Source organism: Pseudochaenichthys georgianus, chromosome 7, assembly GCF_902827115.2.
Source record: "Pseudochaenichthys georgianus chromosome 7, fPseGeo1.2, whole genome shotgun sequence".
Lineage (NCBI taxonomy): Eukaryota > Metazoa > Chordata > Actinopteri > Perciformes > Channichthyidae > Pseudochaenichthys > Pseudochaenichthys georgianus.
The window spans coordinates 1698503-1725201 of NC_047509.1; the positions used below are offsets into that span (position 1 = coordinate 1698503).

General features: G+C 42.9%; 1 protein-coding gene across 1 annotated transcript in view; it reads right to left on the bottom strand.

Moving 5' to 3' along the window:
- The window catches only part of plxna3 (plexin A3), a 151380-nt gene that overhangs the window by 89164 nt on the left and 35517 nt on the right, over nucleotides 1-26699 (bottom strand). The window contains 5 exon segments of the mRNA XM_034087271.2: nucleotides 12274-12456; nucleotides 17565-17729; nucleotides 18582-19129; nucleotides 21810-22000; nucleotides 23806-24229. Of these exon segments, the coding sequence (XP_033943162.2) occupies nucleotides 12274-12456; nucleotides 17565-17729; nucleotides 18582-19129; nucleotides 21810-22000; nucleotides 23806-24116 (1398 nt within the window). The 5' untranslated portion in view covers nucleotides 24117-24229.

Below are 26699 nucleotides of genomic sequence, written 5' to 3' on the forward strand. Positions count from 1 at the left end.
GTAAACACTCTGCGGGAGTTCCTCTCTGATTTCAACGCCAGAAATAACTGAATTGCATCTGGAAAAATGCGCCCGACGAGGAGGCTGGTTTCTCATTTTACAGAACGCAATGATGATGTGAAGACTTGATTTACGAGCAGGACTGAAGTCGGCATACCGACAGATATACCACCGGCCTCAAACAAGTCGGACATCTGAACAATACTTAAACCAGTCCACATTCTGACACATATAGCAGCTTCAACTTTTAAAAACGTTTTTTAACACCTTTAACAACTCTACAATCTGTCCAACATTAAATCTAAACAAAAATACAACCTCAAATGTTTTCAAAGTCTGAAAAATACCTCCTAAGAAGTTGTCCAAAGTGATTCTAATATAGCCTTAAAACCGGCCAAACGTCTTGATTAGGTCCAAACCCTTCTTCAAATATCGTACAAGCAAGACACTCGTCAGGATCTCTTAATGCGGCTTAAAGCTGTCTCCAAGCTGCGAAGTCCACTGTGATGTTCCTATTCGTCGTAACTCACCAAGCCATTATATCCACATTACTGATGATTACTTATTAACAATCTTAATGTGTAAATGTTTTAGAAAGTCAACAACCTGATCGTGTGCAATCAACAAGATTACAACATGGTTATTCTTCATTAGAGGCGAATACAAGAGAGTCAGAAGACCCTGAATTGAGTTGAAAACCTCATGGACACAGTCGGATAGAGAGGAGAGAGGAGAGACAGGAGTGAAGGAGGAAGATGGACGGAGAGAGAGAGAGGAGATAGGAGAGAGAGGAGACAGGAGTGGAGGAGGAAGATGCAGGAGAGAGGAGAGAGGAGAGGAAGAGGAAGATGGACGGAGAGGAGTGAAGGAGTGAAGGAGATGGACGGATATAGGAGTGAAGGAGGAGAATGGATGGAGAGAAGAGAGAGGAGAAGATGAGAGAGAGGAGAAGAGGAGGAAGAGGAGAGAGCACTCTGACAGACGCAGATAAAGTCACACAGGTTGAGTTACGACTTGTTGTCCCTCCTGTCAGACACGCAGCGAGCAGCCGAGGCTCCGTGTGGAACGAGTGGGGAGGGAAACGTCCTCTCAGCACTAAAACAACACACTGAGAGTTACAGCCTTTGAATGCCTCACTAGAGGAGGCGAGATACTGCAAGGGTCGCTAGTTTAACACTAGTTTAGACTTGTGTTCAAATGGTTTGACATTTGGGGGGGAATCACATGTCTGTGGCACGGAGCTGGTTGTGGTTAGCCTAGCTTAGCATACACACTGGAAACAGGTTGGAAACTGCTAGCCGTGCAGTGTGTGGTACAATTTGAAAATACGTGCACCTTTTAAACTAACACGTTATATCTTATGTGTTATCAAGTGTAGTTTTCTTATTGCCATTAATATTCTGCTATACATTATGTATATTGCACGTTGGGCCAAAAAGATTGTTTGAAAAAAAAAAAGAGGCTACTCAGACTGCACTTGATCTAATAGTTATCTTCACTTCAGTGGATATATTTATACTGGATGAGGGAAACAAAGCATTTTCTTATACAATTGATGTAACAAAGTGAAAATACAATCCAATAAAAAGCATTTTTATCTTTCATTTCCAAGCAAATGCTAGTCTAGATTTAAATGTGATGTAATGATCTCTTCGGGGAAGTGCAAGTCACGCTGAATCTATGTGTGTTGGCATTTTACTGAGTTATGACTCAAGAAACAACACTTTGATTTTGACAAAAAACCAGACGTCTCTAAATACCACCTTTAATTGTTGAAACCTGGCAAATGTACCACCTTAAAACTGTCCAAAATACCACCTTAAAACGGGTCCAAAATACCATCTTAAAACGGTCCAAAATCAGACAGAAATACCACCTTAAATCAGACAGAAATACCACCTTAAACGGTCCCAAAAATCAGACGGAAATACCACCTTAAAACGGTCCCAAAATACCACCTTAAAACGGTCCAAAATCAGACAGAAATACCACCTTAAAACGGTCCAAAATCAGACAGAAATACCACCTTAAAACGGTCCAAAAATACCAACCTTAAAACGGTCCAAAAATCAGACAGAAATACCACCTTAAAACGGTGTAAAATCAGACAGAATACCACCTTAAAACCATAGCATTTCTATTGCCCCTCCTGAATTATGGAAACCCTGGTTCCTCATATACGTTCAGAAATCAGATTACTGCGGGAAACCGACAGTCTCCACTTTACTTAAATACACCCAAACTGCATTGGGCATCATGTGAGAACACGTTCAGCTGACCTTCATTAACTCCGCTTTGGGGAAAACACTGAAGTTAGAACCAAAACACGGAGATTTTTATTCCAGCTTTTATAATTGTAAATCAAGTTTGAAGGTCCCGCCTGTCTGCCTGTGAAGTATAATAAGTAAAAGGTCATGTTTTCTTTTGGTTTCAGCTCCACAGATCATCTTCAGTCCAGGAAAATCAGAAGATTAGATTTAGAGTTACGAGGAAACAGAACAAATAAAGTGACATTTTCAGAAGAAATCAAATCTGACTCCTCGTCTATTGAGGCTTTAAATTCTGTCACAGCTCTTTATTTATTGGCTTTATCCCAGCAGTTCCACTGAGCTCTTTGTGTTATAGTTCTGTTGACAGTCTCTGCTTTTGGCCTCCTCGCCAAATGACCAATTAACCCTCGTTCCCTAAATTAAATTCATTAGAGTCCCGAGCTCTCGCCATCACAGCGGCCACTGAGAAACAGGGGGAGGCTAGACGTACAGACGAAAGAATGTCTTCTGACCTCAGTACACAAGCAGAGAAACAGATTCACCAACTGTGCGACATCATTAAAGGGGAAACAATGACACCTCTGACGTGACTATGACCCACATGACGCGACTATGACGTGACTATGACCCACATGACGTGACTATGGCCCACATGACGTGACTATGACGTGACTATGACCCACATGACGTGACTATGGCCCACATGACGTGACTATGGCCCACATGACGTGACTATGACGTGACTATGACCCACATGACGCGACTATGACGTGACTATGACCCACATGACGCGACTATGACCCACATGACGCGACTATGGCCCACATGACGTGACTATGGCCCACATGACGTGACTATGACGTGACTATGACCCACATGGCGTGACTATGACGTGACTATGACCCACATGACGTGACTATGGCCCACATGACGTGACTATGGCCCACATGACGTGACTATGACGTGACTATGACCCACATGGCGTGACTATGACGTGACTATGACCCACATGACGTGACTATGGCCCACATGACGTGACTATGACGTGACTATGACCCACATGGCGTGACTATGACGTGACTATGACCCACATGACGTGACTATGGCCCACATGACGTGACTATGACGTGACTATGACCCACATGACGTGACTATGACGTGACTATGACCCACATGACGTGACTATGACGTGACTATGACGTGACTATGACGTGACTATGACGTGATTATGACCCACAAACACATCTAATATCTACAGAATAGAAGCATTAAAAGGCGACTTCAGTGCGTTCAGATTGATTTTATTGTCATATACGTTTCCAAGCTCCGTCAACAGTGCCACAATATAATTAAGAAATAAGGGTTTATGTGATGCCATAAGATATGGAAAAAGCAGAAATAGAGATAGAACAACAATATGTGGAGTCTACTAAACACTGTACATGCGGTCATGATGAATACGTGTGTGGATTTGTTGAATATCAAATGTCCAGATGAACCGTGTGTTAATGTAGATATTCTGAGATGATCCGTTATTCCTCCACACATGTTAACTAAGGTGCCGAAGATAAGATAAGAGGTACTTTATTGATCCCACACAAACAAGGTTTTGCACATAAGTAGAAATTAAAGAGTAGAAATAAATAAGAATTGAAACATCTCAAAGTAGAATTAAAGCAGCATTGAAAAGTAGAAGATATACAGATAAAAAATCTATAAACTCTGACAATAAAACACTATTGAAGGGACTATTGGGACATCAAATGTTTGTGTGAGATTACTCAAGCTTTGTCTGTTTATTTACAGCGATATAAAAAGGACATATAATGACGGAAAAGCAACATTTTGGACACTCCTCTCCGTAAGCGTCTACCGAATACGGTACATCTCTCAAAAACATGACCAACACAAGCCTGATATGTGTGACACTGGTTTAAACTGAATAATCCCATGAAATAAGAACGTTTTCTACCCAAGCGATGTCCTGTTGTACATGCATGAAGGAGAACCTCTGACCGGATGAAAATGGCTTATAACTACTATAGAAAACACACAGAAAAAGAGCCTGAAATATGTCCGCCTATTCCTGCTCCGAACACCCACTAATGGAGGAGGTCAGGACGTATGGAGGAAATATATATTATGCTGGTTTCTTTTAACCTCCGTCTTTCTTTAACCTCAAACACGCAGCTTCCTGCCTGAACCTGAAGTCAACTGTATTTATAACGCACATCACAAATCATATACGGCACACAGCACCATGTGTCCTTTGACTCCATTTAGATGAATAAAACCTCTAATGGGAGAAATCTTAGGAGGGACAGGAAATGGACGCCCATATATGGAAATAGCAGGATTTTATTTGATAACAGCTGGATTTAAAGCTTAATATCTTTTGTCGTCTCGTTTTTATTTTATTTAATGAGTATGTTTTGATATTTAAGGCAATGCCAATTATTGTCTGCATTTGTTAAAGAATCATGGGTTATATAGAGTGCCAGACATGTCAATTACAATCTCAAGAAACTACAGGGGGTGTTTTTAAATGTCTTGTATTGACGTCCAAAAAAAAAAAAATATATAGACTTTTACTTTATTATGACATAAAGTCAAGAGGGTCTTGTTCTCGAGTGAGGGAACAATGGAGCGTGAGATGGGCCGGAGAATCGGAGCAGCGGGAGCGGTACTGCAGGCGCTTTACCGCACCGTTGTGACGAAAAGGGAGCTGAGCCAGAAGGCAAAGCTCTCTGTCTACCGGGCCATTTTCATTCCTACCCTCACCTACGGTCATGAAGGATGGGTCATGACCGAAAGAACGAGATCGCGGATACAAGCGGCCGAGATGGGTTTTCTCCGCAGGGTGGCTGGCGTCTCCCTTAGGGATAAGGTGAGAAGTTCAGTCATCCGGGAGGGACTCGGAGTTGAGCCGCTCCTCCTTCGCGTCGAAAGGAGCCAGTTGAGGTGGTACGGGCACCTAGTTAGGATGCCACCTGGGCGCCTCCCTAGGGAGGTGTTCCAGGCACGTCCAGCTGGGAAGAGACCAAGGGGTAGACCTAGGACCAGGTGGAGGGATTATATCTCTTCGCTGGCCTGGGAGCGCCTTGGGATCCCCCAGTCAGAGCTGGTTGATGAGGGGGAAGGAACGTGTGGGGCTCTCTGCTGGAACTGATACCCCCGCGACCCGACCACGGAGAAGCGGGAGAAGATGGATGGATAACATAAAACAGAGAATAGCGGGACATTTCTATATTTTAGTTTTTGCTTACATTTTTTTAAATGAATATAGAAAAATCCTCCAGCATTGATATCAACAGTGTTTAATTAAAACTAGTTACCGTATGGAAGAAACAAATGTAAAGAAATCCATCTGATAGAAGATAAAAAAAATTGTTTTAAATGTCAATTAATTGTACGGGAGAGGATTAGGGCCACATGTGGCATTTTTTAATTTTCTTTCTTCAGTTTTTGAGATTAAAGTCGCAATTCTGGCAGAATATATATATATCTTGTTCACTCTTGATCCTAAATATCACATCCTCTTCCAGTACATTTGTAATGCCTTGATACAAAACATGAAAGACGCTTCCAGTCTCCACTAAATCTCGTCCTGGTTTTCAGACGTTCAGACGCGGTCTTCAGCCCTCAGGACGTTTGTAATCCCTCGGCTGTTTCCAAACGTCTGCTTGGCTTTCAAAGCGTTTGTTGGACTCAGAGAGGAGGAAGAGGAGGAAGCTTCACTAAACATAGAACAAGAGTATCCCCGCCAGCATCTACAACCAAACATCCACCTCCGGCTCTCCCTCCATCAGACGTCTCCTCCAGAGGAATACCTCTCTCCGGTTTGGAGGAATATCTCCTGAATCATGTATCATTCCAATAAAGCCAAATATGTCTATTTAAGATGATGAAGTCTTTAAATTCAGTCTAAATTGTTGATTTAGATGAATAAAAGATGGTGTCATCAAGGAGTACGACCTAAAAGTTATTTACTTTTGAATTAATCAAGTGAAGGGTCTGTTTTGGAGGGAAAACCACTGTTTGCCTCTTAATGATGAAAAACTGAAGATGTATGAAGATTATTAAGATCAGATAAGACTTTATTTATCCCGAAGGAAATTGTTGTGCCAGGGTTACACAGATACAATAAACACAGCAGCATACTAGTTCAACTGTACAATAAAAATGCAGTAAAAAGAGCAATTCAATAACTACAGGAAGTATAGACGGACACATAATTAATGTAAATATTAACAGTATTTAGTAGAGCAAATAAACGTAGTGGCAGATGCCTAAGTGCACGTTATCCTATAGCACATATATAAAAAATAATAATATTGGACATGTTATATAGCAGAGTGTTTGCTTGGCTTTCAAAGCGTTCGTTGGACCAGGCTGGAAGATGAGGAAGAGGAGGAGGCTTCACTAAACATAGAACAAGTCCGCTAGCATCTACAACCAGAAAACCACCGATGTGCTGTTCCCGGTGTTGTTTCAAATGATGCACCCCCGTCGTGAAATGCACCCCCTGGCCTGCCGTAAAAAGCACCCCCCAAAACAAGATGCTTCTGTTAATCCCACCCTCAAGCGCTTTGGAGGGTATAGTTGTCGGACTAGTACCAATAAATGGAGCGGGTTTCAGGTATGTGACACGTGTATTGTCAGAGATAGCAAGGGGTGCATATCGTGGCAACCAGGCTGTTCATAAAAAGCACCCCCCAAAATAAAAGAAAAATTATATTAATCCCACCCTCAAGCACTTGAAAATAAACAAGTACAAGCAAAAGTATACAGACATGACGTCACAATTAAATAAAAACATATATTAAATAAAAAATTAACTGAAAAATAAGTGACGAATGAATGCAAAATAGACTATATATTCAAATGCGCGTTCTTGTGTCAAGGGGTGCATTTCACAACGGGGGTGCATAATTTGACACAACACCGGCACAGACTCCACCTCCGGCTACCCCTCCATCAGAGGTCGCTTCCAGAGCAATATCTCTCTCCGGGTTTGAGGAATATCTCTCTCTGGTTTGGAGCAATATCTCGGGGAATATTAAAGCGGCAGCTGCGTGGGAGGAGAGGTGATCGGGTCGAACGCCGAGAGCCTCCATTTTTTTGTTTTCAGGCAATTAAAATTCATCCTTCACTCGGGCTGGAAAATGGAGACGATTGTGTGTCAAATGTGAAGCAGCTTTTTATTTTAATGATGTGTGCAGGAATGTGTGTGAAGTGCAGAGGAAGACGTGTGTGTACAAGTTTGGGATTTATTCAACCGGAAAATGAAGTTTTCTATCCGTGTTAAATTAAGATTATTAACTGTATGATTCAAATAAAGCCAAATACGTCTATTTTAAGTTTGTCTTTCAATCCTGCTGAAAATGTTAATTTAGATGAATAAAAAAGGGTCTTATCAAAGAGTATGACCTCAAAGTGAATTTACTTTTGAAACAATCAAGTGAAGGGTCTGTTTTGGAGGAAGTTGGTGCCTCTTAATGATGAAAGAAATTGGAGATTTAGTAAAATTATACTATTTTACTTTCATTACAATCACATGTTTACTTTGTGGCTTAAGAGGAAAAGGCAAGATGTCGTCAAAAATAATCATAAAAAGGCGATCTATGAGTGTACAGGGCCGGACATCTCTAAGCGGCTGACCAATCACAACAGAGCCGGTCAGCTGACCAATCAGAGCAGAGCTTTTTGAACATTAAAGTAGAGGCACTACATACTGATATATACCTGCACATCAGCAGGAGAGGACTCTTTAAAGTAGAGACACTACATACTGATATACACCTGAACATCAGCAGGAGAGGACTCTTTAAAGTAGAGACACTACATACTGATATACACCTGAACATCAGCAGGAGAGGACTCTTTAAAGTAGAGACACTACATACTGATATACACCTGAACATCAGCAGGAGAGGACTCTTTAAAGTAGAGACACTACATACTGATATACACCTGAACATCAGCAGGAGAGGACTCTTTAAAGTAGAGACACTACATACTGATATACACCTGAACATCAGCAGGAGAGGACTCTTTAAAGTAGAGACACTACATACTGATATACACCTGGACATCAGCAGGAGAGGACTCTTTAAAGTAGAGACACTACATACTGATATACACCTGAACATCAGCAGGAGAGGACTCTTTAAAGTAGAGACACTACATACTGATATACACCTGGACATCAGCAGGAGAGGACTCTTTAAAGTAGAGACGCTACACACTGAAAATGAGCAGAATAGGTTGGTGTATAACTTATGGAGTAATCTTGGCTCCAAGATGATTAAAACTCCAGGTGGAAAATGTCCCTCATCACATCTGCTTTCTGTCCTTTTGCTTTTGAGTTCTCTCCACCCGGTGAAGCCATCTGCAGACGGAGTGAAGAGTGTAAATCCTCCGGGGAGGAGTGTGTCCTGTCGTCTTTAACAGACTCAAGGAGACACTAAGCAGTCTCCGAGCGACGCTCCTCAGACAGTCTGAGAAATAACACCAAGCAGACAACTTTATAAAGGTGGGGGCGGGGTCTCCGCAGACCTGCTGCTGCACCCCGTGCTCCACCAGTGAGCACATAACCCTGGATATGAACAGATTGTTTGCCGTGTTATGAAACAAAAACACCGCTCGGATTATTTTCAGATAACAATATGAAGAAGAGAGAGCGCGGAGCACGGAGAGAGGCAGCAGGAAATATGTAAAAGAAATGAAACAGTTATCAGATACACGAGTATTATTATTACTATTATTATTGAGTCGATGCTAAATGCTGGAACGTCCCTTTCTTCACACGTTTTATTTACTGGGATGAAATGAAGGATACAGTGAAGTGTGGACTCTCTTTGAACTGAACTCGTCTCAGTATAAAGTAGAAATTCGAAGTACTTGGAAATGGTGAATACAGATTTGCACACAGGTGTAAATCAGCAGATAGCAACAGTGAAAATCAGCTTCAAGCGAAATACTCTCGGGTATCAAAAACGCAAACGCTTCATATGCTTCAGTTAATTAAACGTCGTGAGAGATGGCAACCAGACTTCAGAGGTGGAGGTGAGACAGGAAGCTCAAGCTGTTCCTTTACTTCCTTTCACACCAAACAGCCTGCAGTGATTTACCCCCCCCCCCCCCCCCCCGCTCCTTAAATGGAAACACTCGAAAGCAGGGGCGGACTGGCCATCTGCAGAATCTGGAGAACGGCCCTTTAAAAAAAAGAAATAGTTTAACGTCATCATTTAAGTTGCGCTGACGGCCGACAGAGGGCGACAGCGGCCACTAATGCAGTTGTGTGGTTCTTATCTGTCGATCACACACGAAGAAGAAAAAAGACCGGCCACACGAAGAGAAGGGATTAGACGCTGCGGCAGACAGGGAGAATGAAAACACATGGATACAAATCAAAGAAAACGAAAAGGTGGGGCCGAGAAGGCAAGAGAGAAAAAGGTGAAGTCACTCGCAGGTGAAGCGTATCAATGTCGCAAATTGACAGACCTTTTTGGCAGCAGCTTAAAACAAGTGCAAGATGATGAAGAGAATGATGAGGGCGCGAGTTCAGACATACAGCCAGCCTCCTGCGTTCATGATGAGGGACAGAGTTGAGCCGGTGGAAGAACCAGCTCAACTGGCACATACAAGTGCAGCAGGGCAAGAGCAAGAGGTGGGTGAGAGTTATCCCTTGAACTCAGTGCGTTTTCTCCTGGAGGCCAAGGGAAGCCCGGCTTCCCCTGTTTTTTGGATTGTAGTTATAATTTTAATAAATAAATAAAAACACTTCGTTTAGTTTCAGTAATTATTCTGCCGGCCCGTCTCTCCCCCATTCTCTCTGAGTATTTTACGAAGAGTGAAACAGCGCCCCCCTAGATGTTATAGTGAAACAGTAGATTGCACTCTCTGTTGCGAGAGGAGGCCCGCCGAAATTGGCTTCCCTTGGTGAAAATAAATGGAGGGATTGACCAATCAGATGACGCTCACGTCATGCCTCACAATCCAATCAAATCGCATCAACTTCAGTTCGTACTGTAACTGTCATCACCGCCCTTAAAAAGTAGCAAGCAACTGAAGCAAGTGCAATTGTGGAGGCTGGAGATTTGGAGTATTTCATCAAAAATAATTGTACTAAACTTCCGCTACAGCAGCAACTAAAAATGAAATCTGATGAAAGGCCAATGCCCAAACTGGAGCTGTGTACAGCGAGGAACAAAGGAGCGAATCGGACGTAAAACTTTAAATAATAAACAGTGGATTTCTAACATTTGACATTTCATGTGGCCGGACTGGGTCAGTTTCCAGGGCTGCATTTTAGTCCCAGTCCGCCCCTGCTCGAAAGCGATTTTCAAACATGTATGCGACCATTTCCTCTCTGCACAGACAGCAGCACCTCGAGAAAACACTCATCCTTCCTAAACACCACAAAGCACCTGGAAAACTGCACAACTTAGATTTCAAACACAAATATGATATTTTTCACGCTTTTTTCTCCTCACAATCTCACCCAGGGGCGTCACATATGGCGCTTTTCCACTGCAGGGCCTCGCTCGGCTTAGTACGGTATGGCTAGGTCTCGTTAGGCCAGGCTCACTTTATGCTGCATTTCCATTACAGTTTAGTAGCTGGGGCAGTAACTATAGTAACGCAGTGTAGGCGGAGCCGTGACGTCATCTTCAATGCGAAACACAAAACCAACATCAGCCGTTAGCTCTTAGCCCTCAGAGCTCACAGCTCCTCATATCTGTTCAGAAACTAGACAGAAGTGAAACAAGTACAAACCACAGACTGCCTGTGTCATGGAGAATACAGTCGCTGGTTTATTTATGTCTGTAGGCCGTTGTTGTGAGTGTGGACGGTCGGAGCATATACTGCATTAGCTTAGCTGATCTCCATTCAGAAAACATGCATTTTAAAAAAAAAAGGGTTTTCCGCCTGCCGTCTGTCTGCAGACTTGTCAAAGCATTAATTCATGTTTTTTACTAACCGGTATCAGTATGTTGTTACTTCGGCATCATTTTGAAACGTGTATTACAATTTAATCACGGTCAAATATGTTCATGTTGTTGTAGCGATTCTCTCTCTAGTTAGCATACTCAGCCCGGTTGTTGGCCCGGGAAGAACCTCGATTTTGGAGGGCCAGAAAACTGTAAAAAAGTACCCGCTAGCCGGAAGTGAACTACGCCTAGTGGAAACGCAACCACAAACGGGACGTGCACGCTTAAACCTCGCTCCGCGCTGTAGTGGAAACGCGCCATTAGTTAGAAAAAGTGTTGGGGACACGGAAACAATACATGCATACATACAGTATGCTTTCAATACTTTTACTAGAACAGTAACAATGCTACGCTGGTGCAAAGCTATTCTCTATTCAACTATTACTAATCTTAAACGTGTCGCCGGTCCAAACTGCACCAGGAATACACCCACAGAGTGAGAACAGTGCTCCAGATGGTCCAGATGTTCCTTCATCCTAATGCAAAGTGGTGGAGAAATGTCCCAATCAAACCCAGCGGAAAAAGAGGTGGGGAGACTTTTTATCATATTTAAAAATCCACTATTCTGCATTAAGGGCCCAGCTTTTCTGACAACTAGAGAAGTAACGATGCTACGCTGCTGCAAAGCTATTCTCTATTCAATTATTACTAATATGAAACGTGTCAGGAATGCACTCTCTTGTGCAAATACACATTTCTGTCTACCTTTTCTATTCTCAGAACATTTTAAAAACAAGTTATCCTAACGCAAAGTGGTGGGGACAAAGAATGGCCATTTCCAAAAGTGGTGGAAACATGTCCCAAGTATAATGGCGCTTTACATACTACATGTCATTCACCCTTTCACACCCAGTCAGTGTACCTTAGCCTAAGAACTAACATTCACACACCGTTGGCCATCGGGAGCAACTCAGGGTTAAGTATCTCGCCCAAGGACACATCGACATGTTGACTCCTATGACCAAACCCCACACAGCAGCTTCACACGCCCCCTCGCTCCCTCCTACCTTCTTGAGCTGCCCGCTGCGCGTCCCCACGAACACCACCGTGTGTTCTCCGTAGATGTAGGCGGCGACGGCCCCCATGCCCTCCGTGCGGTCCTCGTACAGCGGGCTGCCCTCGATGACCCGCAGACCCCCGAGAGGCTGGTTCAGCACCAGGCCGCAGAAATCATCCCCGATCTGCTTCGGCTGCAGGACAGAGAGGACGGAGAAGTTGTTACAACGTCTTTATTGTTGAAGGACATATTATTGACTCCTTTGAAATGCTGCGGGATGATATCAGTCTTCTTAAGATGAAGAAGAAGAAGACATATTGGTGGAGGAAGTCATCTGGAATCTGGTGCATGTTAGCTTTATAACACAAGCAGAAAACGGCTAAAAGAAGAAAAGGGAAATAAGGAAACTTTGTGTCCTGTAATGATTGGCTGAGATACCTGTCAATCAATTAGAACACACCTGTAGCTCTAAATCTCTCCTCAGCATCTCCTCTCTCCTGATCATCGTGTGTGTGTGTGTGTGTGTGTGTGTGTGTGTGTGTGTGTGTGTGTGTGTGTGTGTGTGTGTGTGTGTGTGTGTGTGTGTGTGTGTGTGTGTGTGTGTGTGTGTGTGTGTGTGTGTGTGTGTGTGTGTGTGTGTGTGTGTGTGTGTGTGTGTGTGTGTGTGTGTGTGTGTGTGTGTGTGTGTGTGTGTGTGTGTGTGCGCGTGCGTGTGTGTGTGTGGCATATCGATCTATTATTTCATTATGCTGGTGAGACGGTCGGATCGGAGATTATTTATACGTTTGGTCCTTCTGAGAGTTTTGGGGTGGAGAGAGGAGTGTATAGAAACAGGGAGGAACAGGGTTATTATTACAGGGTCCACACACACACACACACACACACACACACACACACACACACACACACACACAGTTATACACACACAGAGAGGTTGGCTAACACCCTGTCATTATCGGGTTAAGGCCGTGATGCATCGCAGCATGGTGGAAACTCTGAGTGTGTGTGTGTGTGTGTGTGTGTGTGTGTGTGTGTGTGTGTGTGTGTGTGTGTGTGTGTGTGTGTGTGTGTGTGTGTGTGTGTGTGTGTGTGTGTGTGTGTGTGTGTGTGTGTGTGTGTGTGTGTGTGTGTGTGTGTGTGTGTGTCAGCGGATACTTTCAGAATCACTATATATATTTATATTTTTCCTTTTCTGTCAAACACCCTGTCCTTGAAACGTTACCTGTCTGTAAAATGACTCCGTAGTAAACTCTGCTTTTGTCCTCAAACTGTCTCAGAGCAGAGGAGACAGAGGAGACGGAGGAGACGGAGGATAAACTGACGTGAACCAGACGAATGCACATACGAATGACTACTACTAAGTCGTTACATTGGTTGCATGCAAGTTTTTGAATGGACTTTAACTATTTATTGATCGGTTGTTTTTATTTCGGTGTAATCCTAATAAGCAGTGGGACCCTGTGTCAACAATTCATATGTACTGCTCAGAACATGGCTGGTGTCAGAGAACATTTGAATATGTATTTATGGTAGGCTGAAACCAAAAGGGTTGACCTAAAACAGGTCTTCAGGGACTGGTCAGCTCTCTGTCCCCAGAGTCAGAACTAAACATGGAGAAGCAGCGTTCAGTTATTATGCTCCAAACATCTGGAACAAACTCCCAGAAACCTGCAGGTCCGCTGCAACTCTGACTACTTTTAAATCCAGCAAGAAGACTTTTCTTTTTGTCGCTGCTTTTAATTGAACTATTCATATCTTAAACTGCACTGTCACTTTTATCCATGTACTTTTTCTTTTAATGTTTATTATTTTATTAGCTTTTCTTTTTTAATGCTTAATGTCTTTCGTTTTTTGTAAAGCACTTTGAATTGCCTTGTGCTGTATAAATAAACTTGCCTTGCCTTGCCTTCTTTGATCAGATTTCTTACTGAAACTGAAATCAATGTATCGAGACCCTTTTGTCCAGAAGACACTGCACTTGAGGTCGGTAAAACACGTTTCGAGTGTGCGTCTTGTTCCTGGGGAAACTGATAACAAAGCTTTTGTTCCAAGTGTAACGAGACAAGCAGCCTCCATCTCCTATTAAATATATATTGTATTGTTCCAAAAAAAGGTCCATAAGCACAGCAACACCAAGAGATTATTAATGTAATTAGGGCTGAAATCCTGCATGCCTTCTTCTTCTGCAATTTAATAAATACTGAAGCATTAAAGTACTTATTATTTTTACTCTCAATCGTTGAATGAACAGTAAAAAAGCTCAGGTGAGCTCACAAAGGAAACATGGAGGCGAGAACAGCCGACTGCAGCAAGACACACGGGATCGTCAAGTGAAGAAGAGCGCGTGTGTGTGTGTGTGTGTGTGTGTGTGTGTGTGTGTGTGTGTGTGTGTGTGTGTGTGTGTGTGTGTGTGTGTGTGTTTACATGGCAGACAGATCATCATTAAGTGTGAAGGAAAGTCCTGAAGGTACAACACACACACACACACACACACACACACACACACACACACACACACACACAGACACGTACAGGACAGATTGTTACATGTTGTGCAGACAGGCGGCCTGCTGGTGACGCTTAATGAAAAACAAGACTGAGACACACACACACAAATAAACACATACACAAATAAAACACACACGAACAAGGACCTTGTCATATTACATTCATGCATGAGCACACACTCACACACTCCCTGCTGTTTATGATAAAAGAAGGAGGTCAGAGCATGGACACTGGCCCCACCTCCTCTGTCTTTGCCCTCAAATGACAGACACACACACACACACACACACACACACACACACACACACACACACACACACACACACACACACACACACACACACACACACACACACACACCAATATCATAGCTCATTATCTCATATTTCATCACTTTCCTCATCTCACGGCTGATTGGTTGTCATTCGTTAGTTAGATATTGAGTGGGTTAGTTGCTTCATTGGTTAGTTAGTTGCCGGGGGCAACCACCTATCTCCCTCCCCCATTTCCATATTCCCAAATCCAGACCTCCCCCCCCCCCTCTCCATCCCGAACTCGTATCCTGGCGGGTTTCCCTGTACTGGGTTACCATGGTTACCCTGCAGGCCATTACCGCCATGAATAAGAACATTATCTACCCCCCCCCCCCCCCCCCCCCGACCTGAAATAACCCCACTGCAGAGAGAGAAGAGGGGGGGGGATATCTCTGGAAAGATCTTTGGGATGAAGAGCTCCATTATAGACAGGTACATTATAGTATAGGAAGCACAATGTAGTATATTATTAAATCAGTGTGTTTCAGGTGTGGTGCAGTAATGAGTCCTCAAACCGAAAATGAGTCGGCGTTTTAACACTTCCTGTTGCCTCGTCAATGGTTTTAGTTCTGAAATAAGGTCTGTGGTTAACACAAGCTGATGTTTTTTTTCTACGACATAAAATACCTCAGTAAAAACCCCACAGGTGGATTTAAAAACAGCGGTTGCAAACAAGTGTCTAAATGAGACGACTAAACGTCATCACGCCCAACATTAGCCGCCTTTAGCTTAGCGGTGGTGACGTGGAGTCATGTGACCGTGCTGTAGTTCCTTTATAGCCCAACATTAGCCACCTTTAGCTTAGCGGTGGTGACGTGAAGTCATGTGACCGTGCTGTCGTTCCTTTATAGCCCAACATTAGCCACCTTTAGCTTAGCGGTGGTGACGTGAAGTCATGTGACCGTGCTGTAGTTCCTTTATAGCTCAACATTAGCCGCCTTTAGCTTAGCGGTGGTGACGTGAAGTCATGTGACCGTGCTGTAGTTCCTTTGTAGCCCAACATTAGCCGCCTTTAGCTTAGCGGTGGTGACGTGAAGTCATGTGACCGTGCTGTAGTTCCTTTATAGCTCAACATTAGCCGCCTTTATCTTAGCGGTGGTGAAGTGAAGTCATGTGACCGTGCTGTAGTTCCTTTATAGCCCAACATTAGCCTCCTTTAGCTTAGCGGTGGTGACGTGAAGTCATGTGACCGTGCTGTAGTTCCTTTATAGCCCAACATTAGCCGCCTTTAGCTTAGCGGTGGTGACGTGAAGTCATGTGACCGTGCTGTAGTTCCTTTATAGCCCAACATTAGCCACCTTTAGCTTAGCGGTGGTGACGTGAAGTTAGGGCTGGGCGATTTTTTCGGTTTTCACGATTAATTTGCATTTTTACTTTCCTACGGTTTGTGAAATGGCTGAACCGAAAAATCGCGATTTTAAAACATTTCTAAACTCCGCAGATTTGTTTTGCTTTAAGGGACTCCGTAGTAGCTTACGCTCTCACTTTCCAGAACGCGCACAAAACTCAGCCACATTGCCTGTGACTCCCCGATCTGCAGCTCTGCCCGATCTGCTGTTGTTATGCTGTGTTCGTTGTTGAGCATAACAGATGAAGAACTCATTCCTAAAAAAGGTGCTACTTCAGTTGTATGGAAGTGGTTCGGGTACAAGCGGTCATACATAGAACAAACTGTGTAAGGTCTGTAGAAAGACAACTTCCTAGAAAGTTAAAGGGATGTTATTTTGTTTGAGGGTATTTTTTTATTATTCATTTCATTATCATTATTTATTATTTGTTGTATTTCATTTTACAAGTATTTTCAGGGATGGCCTACAAGAGATTTTTTTTTCAGTTTGATTTAAAAAAAATCTTTGCACATTAATGACAGCCAAGTGCCGTGGTGCTGTTTTTATTTTATTTTTTTTATTCTTGAACAACTGATTTGTTCACATAGGCCTAGACTACTTGATAATTTCATTTATTTTTATTGTGTTAATAAAGAAAATATGTATTGATGCCTTGGTCTGGTTTGTTTAGAAAAAAACAAAAAAAATCGAGGTTTAAATCGAAAATTGTCCATTAGTTTAGGCCAAATCACCCAGCCCTACGTGAAGTCATGTGACCGTGCTGTAGTTCCTTCATAGCCTAACGTTAGCCTTTTAGTTCTGGAGATGGATTTTATGCTTTAAAAATCATAACGTTTTAGCAAGAAAGTAAAGGTCACCCTGCAGGTTATAGGTCGACAGACGAATAGCTAACATACAGGCTGATTCAGCCGTATCAACAATGTTTGTTATAGTTATAGATGGTAACCCTTGATTTGTAAACTCTCAAGAGATCCGACCTCGAACGGCTCAGGTTTGGGTTCAAACTGCGAGTCTTGCGAGAGTTTGGGCAACATTTAGCAAATAAAGGGTTACCATCAAGACACAACTTCCAAACTCTTATCAGTCTGAGTTCTTTTCCTGATAGGCGTTTTAAGGTTTACTGAACTCACCGTGTGGATGCAGGGGAGCTCCTTATTGAGCAACCAGGGTAACGAGAGTCGTCCCTCGCCACGGTAACAGGAGCGGATCCTCTCCCTCATGGCGAGGTTGATGTCGTGGAGCGTGAACAGACACAGGACCGTCTCTCTGGGGGGGTTCGAGCGATTCTTCTGACCCTGAAACCACACAAAGAAGAGTCTGAAAAGTGCTGCTTTGCATCTCTGAAACAAGGCACTGCCACTAATGTCAGAGTAAAAGAAACGATAGTGAATGACAAAAAGAAAACTGAAAAGATGAAAAACAAGTAAAGTAAAACATCAACAAGTAAAAACAAACCAATAATTAGAGGAAGAACAAAAGCAGAAGAAGGACTGATTGAGGAAAAAGTAAAGCAAGAAAGGAAAGAAAGGAACATTTAAGAAGTAACGTCAACAAGAAATTGGAAAGCTTCAATTAGAATAAATGTTTGTAGGGTAAACAGTTATTTCTTTTGATCTTTTGATTCGTCGAACGTCTGCAGTCTAGACGTTAGATAAATAGGAAGAAAAAGAAGGAATGGAAAAAACAGAATATCGTTATCGAAAAGTTAAGACAAGATGGGGGATATGGAAAAAGGAGTAAAGAAAAAAGTTAAAAAAGGCATATTTTTGAATTGTGAATGGATAAAATGAAAGGTAGAAATGGAAGAAGAAGAAATAAAGAAACCCTAAAAAGACGAAATATAGACAGACCAGAAACAAGACAAAAAACAGCGAAATAAAAATCAACAATAAGACAAGAAAGAAAAGCTAAGGGAAGACATTTAAACTGACAAAACAGGAATAGATCACTAAAAAGGAAATAACAGACATTGAAAGAGACAAGGGAACAAAAAAGAAAGGAATAAACAAACGAGTACAGAGTCCAGATAAAGACGTCCAATCAGAACAGAGGAAGCTGAAGGCAAGGCAAGTTTATTTATACAGCACCTTTCAACACGAGGCAATTCAAAGAGCTTTACAATAATGAAAGACATGAAGGTAGCTCACCTGTGAAAAGACGACGAAGAGCACATCGTCGTCCTCCGTCAGACCGAGCGCCTGCGCCAGCCTCCGCCCGGGCTTCTGTTTGTACGCGGCCTGAACCAGCCGGTACTCCACGCCGTCTTTCGTGCAGCCCAGAGGAAACTCCACGTAGGAGTAGAACTCGGTGTCGTTGGAGCACATCCTCACGATCTTAGAGGTGAAGAACTTCTCCCCGCCGGCGTCCATCTGCGTGAGCTGCGTGTCCAGCTGCAGCGTCAGGAAGTAGACGTAGGTGCGACTGGAGAATCCGTACACGTAGTAGATGTCGAAGGCCGGGTATAAGGACAGCGTATCGGACGGGATCTTGATCTGAGAGGAGACAAACTCGTCCTGGTAGACCAGAGAGAACATGTTGACGCTCTCCTCGTCCGCCACCAGCTTCCTGCTGGACAGCGTGGGGAAATACTCCGACTTTCCATCGATGGCGGCGCCGATGAAGAGGCGGCTGCCCCCCTTCATCGGCTTCTTTCTCTTCGGATCTGCAGTCCAATCGTCCTCCCCAACAACCACACCTGGAGAAAGAGGAGATGGTTCACAGGCGCCGAATGTTTTATAGATGAATCTATTTACTACGGAGTCTTTTTGGCAGATACAGACAGAGAATTTCAATTTCAAGGACAGGGTGTTCAGTAAATAATAAAAAACAGAGACAGATACTGACTATAAATAGCGATTTTGAAAGTATCTGCTGATCTGTGATTCAGAGTTTCCAGCCTCCATCTGAATTAACCAATGAAGCCAGTTCAGATCCTTTCTACTCCTTTTCCACTGAGCCAGTGCCAGTGCCAGTTTGAAGCTGGGGCCCAATTGCAAACCAGTATTTGGTGTTTCCACTGTATCAGCACCGGCCTTGAAATTAAGTCCAACTCTGGCCCCAAATATACTCAACCAGCAGCCACCAGAACCGAGAGCCACATGTCAGAGATTAACTGGAGCGCCAACAGCTCAGGGCGAGAGCACAAAGTAGTAACAGAAGCAGAAGCACCGAGATCGAAAAGTGGCAAGAACACAATCATATATTTTAAAGCCGTAAAGTCGCAGAACATTCACCATATTATTTATTATATGGCGCGACAGCAACGTGTTCCCTCGACTCTGGTTGCCGGAAAAGTAAACTGGTTCTTAAGTTGTCCCAAAGTTGAACTACAGACCAAACTAGCCGAAGCACATAACAAGAACGAAACTCATTAAAAGTGGATAGTAATATTAATAGGAACATTTTCTAACCCTAACCCTATCAGTAGTTGTAAACATACATTATGTCATTCCTCAAAACCACACCTTCGTGAATGTGCTTTTAAAGTATGCAACTTCATACTGATGTTAGCTCCAGAGTCGATTTAAGATAGATTAATATTTAAAAAGGCTGAATTTTAGGGTGAAAGTAGGATTCTGGACTGCTTGACTTGACGCCCTGTTACTGAACACTGCTCGTTTATCATTTGATCCGTTTGTTTTACGGCTGATGCTTCGATACGAAAAAGTTTAATCCTGCCGTCTTGTTTAGGACGCCCTTGTAAAATACATTATGGATCTCAACGGTATAGACTTCAGCGTGTCCAGAACGCAGCCGCCAGACTCCTCCCCCACACCAAAGCATCCCATCACCCCCGTTTCACACCGCATCCACTACAAACTCCTGGTCCTCACTTTCAAAGCCCTCCACCACCTGCCCCCCCCCCCCTACCTCACTGACCTCCTCATCCTCTACCAACCACCCCGGTCCCTCAGATCCACCTCAGCCGGTTTGCTTTCCATCCCCAAGGGCCAAACTCCGGAGCTTCGGGGAAAGAGCCTTCTCAAAACCCACCTCTTCAACTCTGTATCCATAAGCCCCGCCCCCTCTCAATCAACTTCCTCCTGACTGCTTTGTTTTGTTTGTCTACCCTCCCTCCCAAATGTAAAGCGTCTTTGGGTTCAAGAAAAGCGCTATAGAAATAAAATATATTATTATTAAACTAAAAGGTAAAATTAATATTAAGAAGATACACAAGAAGAGCCTTGTAACAACGTCTAAAGAATATTTAACTAGTTTTTATAGGGCTGTCACTGGTCTTTCCATTTTAATAGCATGAGTCCTGCTAATGTCCCTCAAGGCTGTCTCAGTATTCGTGTCGAACCATTTAAGAACTTACAATCATGAGATCAAGTCGTACAATAATGAGATATAACAATCTAATGTTTATATCACAGCACGGTGGGTGACATGCGAACAGAGACATCAGAAACCCGCTGAACGTTTGAGAGAGCGGAGATATGAGGACTGTCATGTTCGTGTTGTTTGTCAATCATCTTCTGTTTTGTCCCGACAGTTTTCATTCGGGTTTTTGTTCAAAATAAAACAGCATCTGATTTACAATAAAAACCTGCACAACATGTTGACGCTTGACTGACGGCTGCAGGTTGAAATGTTTCTCTAGCGTGTAAAGAACAAAGCGAAAAGGAAACCCTAGGGATCTGTTTTCTATTTTGTATGGCAGAAAGATTGACAGAAATTTGACGTGATATGAGGACAAATCTAATTAATGTTTTTTAATTTAAATCTGCAGTAGGAACGACAGCACGGACTGTGAAATGCAGAATTAAGACTTAGAGGCCTAACTAAAAAACACAGTCACTTTAAAATATATATATTCCAGTATTCGTGCTAAGCTAGGCTAAACAAATCCTGGACCAGTATGCATTGTCTATTTTCATCGGACTCTGGAAAAAAAAAAAAAAACAGGATGAATGTTAGCTTGTTAGCTTGTTAGCTTGTTAGCTTGTTAGCTTGTTAGCTAGTTAATGGTTAGCCCAAGCAGAGGTCGCGTTAACCGAATATTTTCCGTCTATGACAGATTTTTTTTAACAATGGCGGAAAAATCTGAAAGCAGGCTCCGGTGTTTTTCCGTATTATGCATGCCCTCCAAAAAGGAAATGATACCGTTTCCAAACCTAACTTTGCCGAACAAATCATTGAAATTTTACGATCTTGTTCGTCAAAAAGACGGGCAGCGAAAAAGTCTAACGCAACCTCTGAGCCCAAGCGACTTTCTCTGCAGCTACCGATAGCATGAGTTAGCATTTACTTGATTATTAAAAATTCAGATTCAAGATGGTCGCTTCCATCTGTTTTTGAAGTCTGTCCCCTACAATCTTTCTCTTAATTCTCTACCGGTGCATGTATATATAACTGACCCCCCCGATGCTCACCTGCCATCCCATCAGCCTCTCTGGCTCCGGACAGGTAATGCTCTTTGCGGTGATGAGGCTCTCCGAGTTTGAAGAGGTCTTCGAGTCGGAGGAACTGACAGACGCCCTGCCAGATGGAGCCGCACGCCACCAGTCTGTTCCCGGTGTAATCCACCAGCAAGAGTTTATTCACGTTGTCTGAGGAGTCCAGTCTGAGGGGGGGGGGGGGGGAGACAGGTGGAGGTTAGACAGGTGAGAATGAAGACCCAGAAAACCTTGAAACGTTTCATGAAAATGTTGCAGTTTCTTTGGAGGTTGGCTTTTTGCCATCCATTCTGTTTAAAGCTGCTGATTGTGCAAAGTCGCAGAAAAGGAGTAGGCCTGATTAATATTATTAGTCTTCTAGTGTAAATTAGATTCCAGTAGTGGCTAAGAAGGATTGTTCCAAATAACTCTGGAGTCCTACAGTAGGCTACACAAGCATTTAAAAATGATTGATTAAATTAAGAATTGCCAATACTCACAACATGTTTTTATCCAACCAAATGTCTTAAAGTGCACCTATCATGCTATTTTAAGGCATATATTATGGGTCTCAGACATGCCTGCTCAGAATTCTACCGGAGATAAAACGCCATCCTGTTCTAAACCACATCAAGGATTATCTCTGAAACCGTATGGAGCTCAAATGCCTTTTCTCTTGCGGGTTCATCACAAGGTGAGTTCCTCTTTATTTCCTGCTTTTTAAACACGTGCTCCAGTTCAGGTTAGCTCTGAGTGTTAGCGATGCTAATGTAAACAAAGACGAGATTACGTCCAAAACACGTCAGGCATTGTTTCTGATAGCAACTCTCTGTGGGTCCACCATCGGAAATTACGTCATATCGGCAGCAAATCTGTATCCGCTCGTTGTTCCCCCGTTTTTAAAAGATTTGGGTACGGAGGAAAAAAGAGAGGGTTTTATTTTCTGACGCTGCGTGAGACACATATTTATGTATAAAAGACATCAAAAAGTGCATTTTGCTTGATAGGTCCCCTTTAAAACCATAATTGTGGTTGTTTGCTTTCCCCCCAAAAGAGAGGTGTGCACTGTCAAAATGTACTCATCAAAGAAAGTTGATTTAATAAAACTAATTAAATCAGTAAAATCACTTTTTGTCCTGTAATAAAATACATTCATAGCTTCATTTAAAAAGCTTGATTAAAGCTGTGAATAAATGTAACTTGGTACAGATCTACTAGACCACATGTGTCAAACTCGAGGCCCGGGGGCCAAATCAGGCCCTTGGTGGATTTAATTTCGGCCCGCAGGATAATTTCTAATTCCTATTAGATCTGGCCCGCCGGTATATTGCACCTTCCCTCCATCCTGAGGGTCTCCTCCGCTCAGAGCCTGAGCCCAAACATTGATGACCCTGCACCCGAGATGAGAAGCCAAGTATGAGTTTCAATGGATGTTTCCTTCTGCACTTTCTCTCTCACGACAACAGGGCATGTTTGGTTTCTCTTTGAGGGGAATAGTTTTGTTGAAGCTGTTGTTGGCCTGTGGAAACATTTACTTTTAGAAATGAAGCTGCAGATAGAGCCATAAGAAATGAATGCAACTGATAATTTAAGCTTTGTTAGTTCCAGGTTTAATATGTGCAATAAGTTCATTTCAATAATTTTTGCAATAAACATTGAACCAGTCCGGCCCTCGACTAGTACCCATTTTTTTATTTTGGCCCACTGTGTATTTGAGTTTGACACCCCTGAACTAGACAGACTACAAAAAGTAGATATTATCATAGGTCATAAAAAAGTTAATTAAAAATGTTATTAAAATATTATAATATCTCCTAAAAAAAGTTATTTTATAATATATATTTAAAAATATAAAAAATATAATAATTTCTATTTAGGGTTCAGTACGTCAAACCTTTTTCAATGTAACTGTACATTATGGCATAAAAATGACAAGTAGCCGATCAGACAGACAGGTGGAGCAGCGAGACAGCAGCGAGACAAGTGTACTGACCGGTGAGCGCAGGCCCTGACGCTTGGGGGGGGATAACACTTGGCGTTGTCCTCCACCGGGCCGGTCATGTGACTCCTCATCTCCGTCAGATTGGACGACAGCTTCATCACGCGGTTGACGGCGCCCACGAACACCTCGCCCGTCCTCCGGTGGACCGTCAGGTGAGTGAGGGAGGTGTCGAACGGCCGAAACACCACCCGACCCGTCGCCAAGGGGGGAGGCGGGGGAAGAGCCGGGGCCGAGAGGAGGGGGGAGGAGAGGAGGGAGAGGAGGAGGAGGGAGAGGAGGAGAGGTGAGGAAGAGGGCAACATGGTGGAGAGAGAGAGGAGAGGATGGAGGGATGGAGGAGGAGAGGAGGGGAGGAGGAAGAGGAGGAGATCTGCTGCAGGACTGAGGAAGAGGAGGCAGCTTTAACGGGGCATGGCTGTGGAGAGAGAGAGAGAGAGAGAGAGAGAGAGAGAGAGAGAGAGTTATAAAGTGATCAACTACAGGAACCTGTTAGGGACATTTCAGAATCAAACGAATGCATGTGAATACATATCGGTTCATATGCCTTTATTTTGAAATTCCCATCGCCTGTCTGTGTCGCCATGTTGGTCAAAGAGCCTCTTGTTCCTTAGCATTAAAACATTGATGGAACATGAACAAGGTGGCACTTTGGTAGCGAATAGCAAAGTCTATTTAAGGTTTATATTAAAAGATTAACAGACTCTGAAACAAAAGGTATCGTGCCAGACTTTGTGATATCAGCAACCAGATTGATCTCCAGGTAATCGCTATAATACATATCGAGCTGAAAACCTAGTGTTAGACAGACTGGTTAGAATGAAGGTTCAGACTAACATTATATAAACCTTCTCAATCTGGTTTATTCTGCGTGTTGTCATTTGGACATCCACCTACACATCCTGACTTTAACCTACCCGCGATATCCTGACCTCAATCTCAGTCATTCTGACTTTTCAAATGCATGAGACTGAAGAAAACATTTCTCCAGAATGAAATGGAGCTTTTAGTCCTCATTATTCACACAAAAACTCTCCAACACACACACAGGATTCCTCTGACAGTGTAGAGATTAGCTGTGTGTGCGTGCGTGTGTGTGTGTGTGCGCGCGTGTGTGTGTGTCAGATAGAGGTATTGATCTGTTTCCGTCTGTATTCTCACTGATTCTCTCATAAAGCTTCAGCACTGAGCTGATGGAAACTTCACTCTCATCCTGGCAGCGATTTCTACTCCGCTTACGTGTGACTGACAGCTCTGATTACACACACGCACGCGCACACACACACACACACACACACACACACACACACACACACACACACACACACACACACACACACACACACACAGCAGTGAAATCAGTTTCATCCTAATCTAAACTCATGAGACAAAATGGAGGCTTTTTTCTTTCCCTGAAGGAGTTTTTCTGCGTTAAAATCTGAAACGTTCTGCGCGTGGGCGTCCGGGTGGGAATTGAACCCTCGACTGCAGCAGCGCTTCAGATCGGGCTTCAGCACGGGCACGCGAATCAATAAGAGAGAATATGAGAGTGGAAACAAAGAGCCTCGCTTTCTCCTCTGTCAGCTCGTGTTTCTTATATTCTCCGATATTTGTATTTCTCTCAACGTTTTCGTTACTTTCGCTTTCAGGATTATTCTGATCCCAGATTTCTACCATCAAGATACACCGATGCATTCATGGCCTGTGACCACACAGACTCCCACATATTCTATCCTACTCTGCAAATACATACAAATGAAATGGATATAATGCTGTATTAACAGTAAGATATTTGTTATGGGCATGCTCCGTTTTGTGAGCCTTCATATTTCTTAAATACTACGACATACAATACATCGGTTTTGAGTGTCTTACTGGTTGAAGTATATTTCCCACCAGTTGTGAAAACCCCCACTGTCGCCCATCAGAGGGTGAAGTGGCTCTGAAGCCTCCTCACAGACGGGATCAGAGCGTTTCAATCCAACAGGAACACACACATCGATCCGCTCCCTTCTCCAGACCTGTTCTCCGTGTGTGTCGGGAAACACGACCGTGCCGCTTTAGGTCGTTACCGCGGCTTCCAGTACCTTCTACAATTGATTTTAAATTTGTGATGCTTGTTTTTTCAAGAGCCTACACAATCTGTGACAAGCTTCACAGCCCTCAGGTTCGCCGCTCATTCCCAGAGACACCTTTCGATGTTATCCTCTCACAGCAAACAATCAACGGGCTCCAACAATATCATCTTCAACTGAAACGCTGAACAGTGCTTTTACCGGTTGGTAGCTCGTGTGTCGTATTAGATTTCTTATTTAATTTAAGGTCAACTTTTGCTCTTAATTCCCACTTGTTAAACGGTTTTAATTCACATGTCGTCTTAGTTCTAACTGGTTGCTGCTCTAAATGTATCTATATTGTTATTTTTGTATTGTTTCCTTGTCTTTTATTGATGTATCTTGCATTAATGTTGTTTTATTTTGACGTCTGTTTGTGCAGCGTGAATATTTCCCGCATTTCGCCTTTTTATTAAAAAATCAATTCAATATATTTGATGTCTTGAACTGAAAGATTGATTGATAATTTGGCAGAACGACAACTGCACAATAGTGTTACAACAATTACATGTTCTGCAATATATATATGTATATTGTGTGTATATTTTGAAATGGAAAACTACAGAAGTTTTTACTCTATGTTGACGATTCCTATGTTTGGCTTTACGCACATATGGTTAAAAAAGCCATCATCCAAGTGACTTTTTGCTTTTGTTTTAAGACAAAATGTTATTTTTCTATGTTTTTCCTTTCAGGTTTTGTTCAATACCTAGCGGGGTCTTCTTTGGTTGTTTAAAACGGCAATATATTTTGGTTGATTCTTAACAATATGCT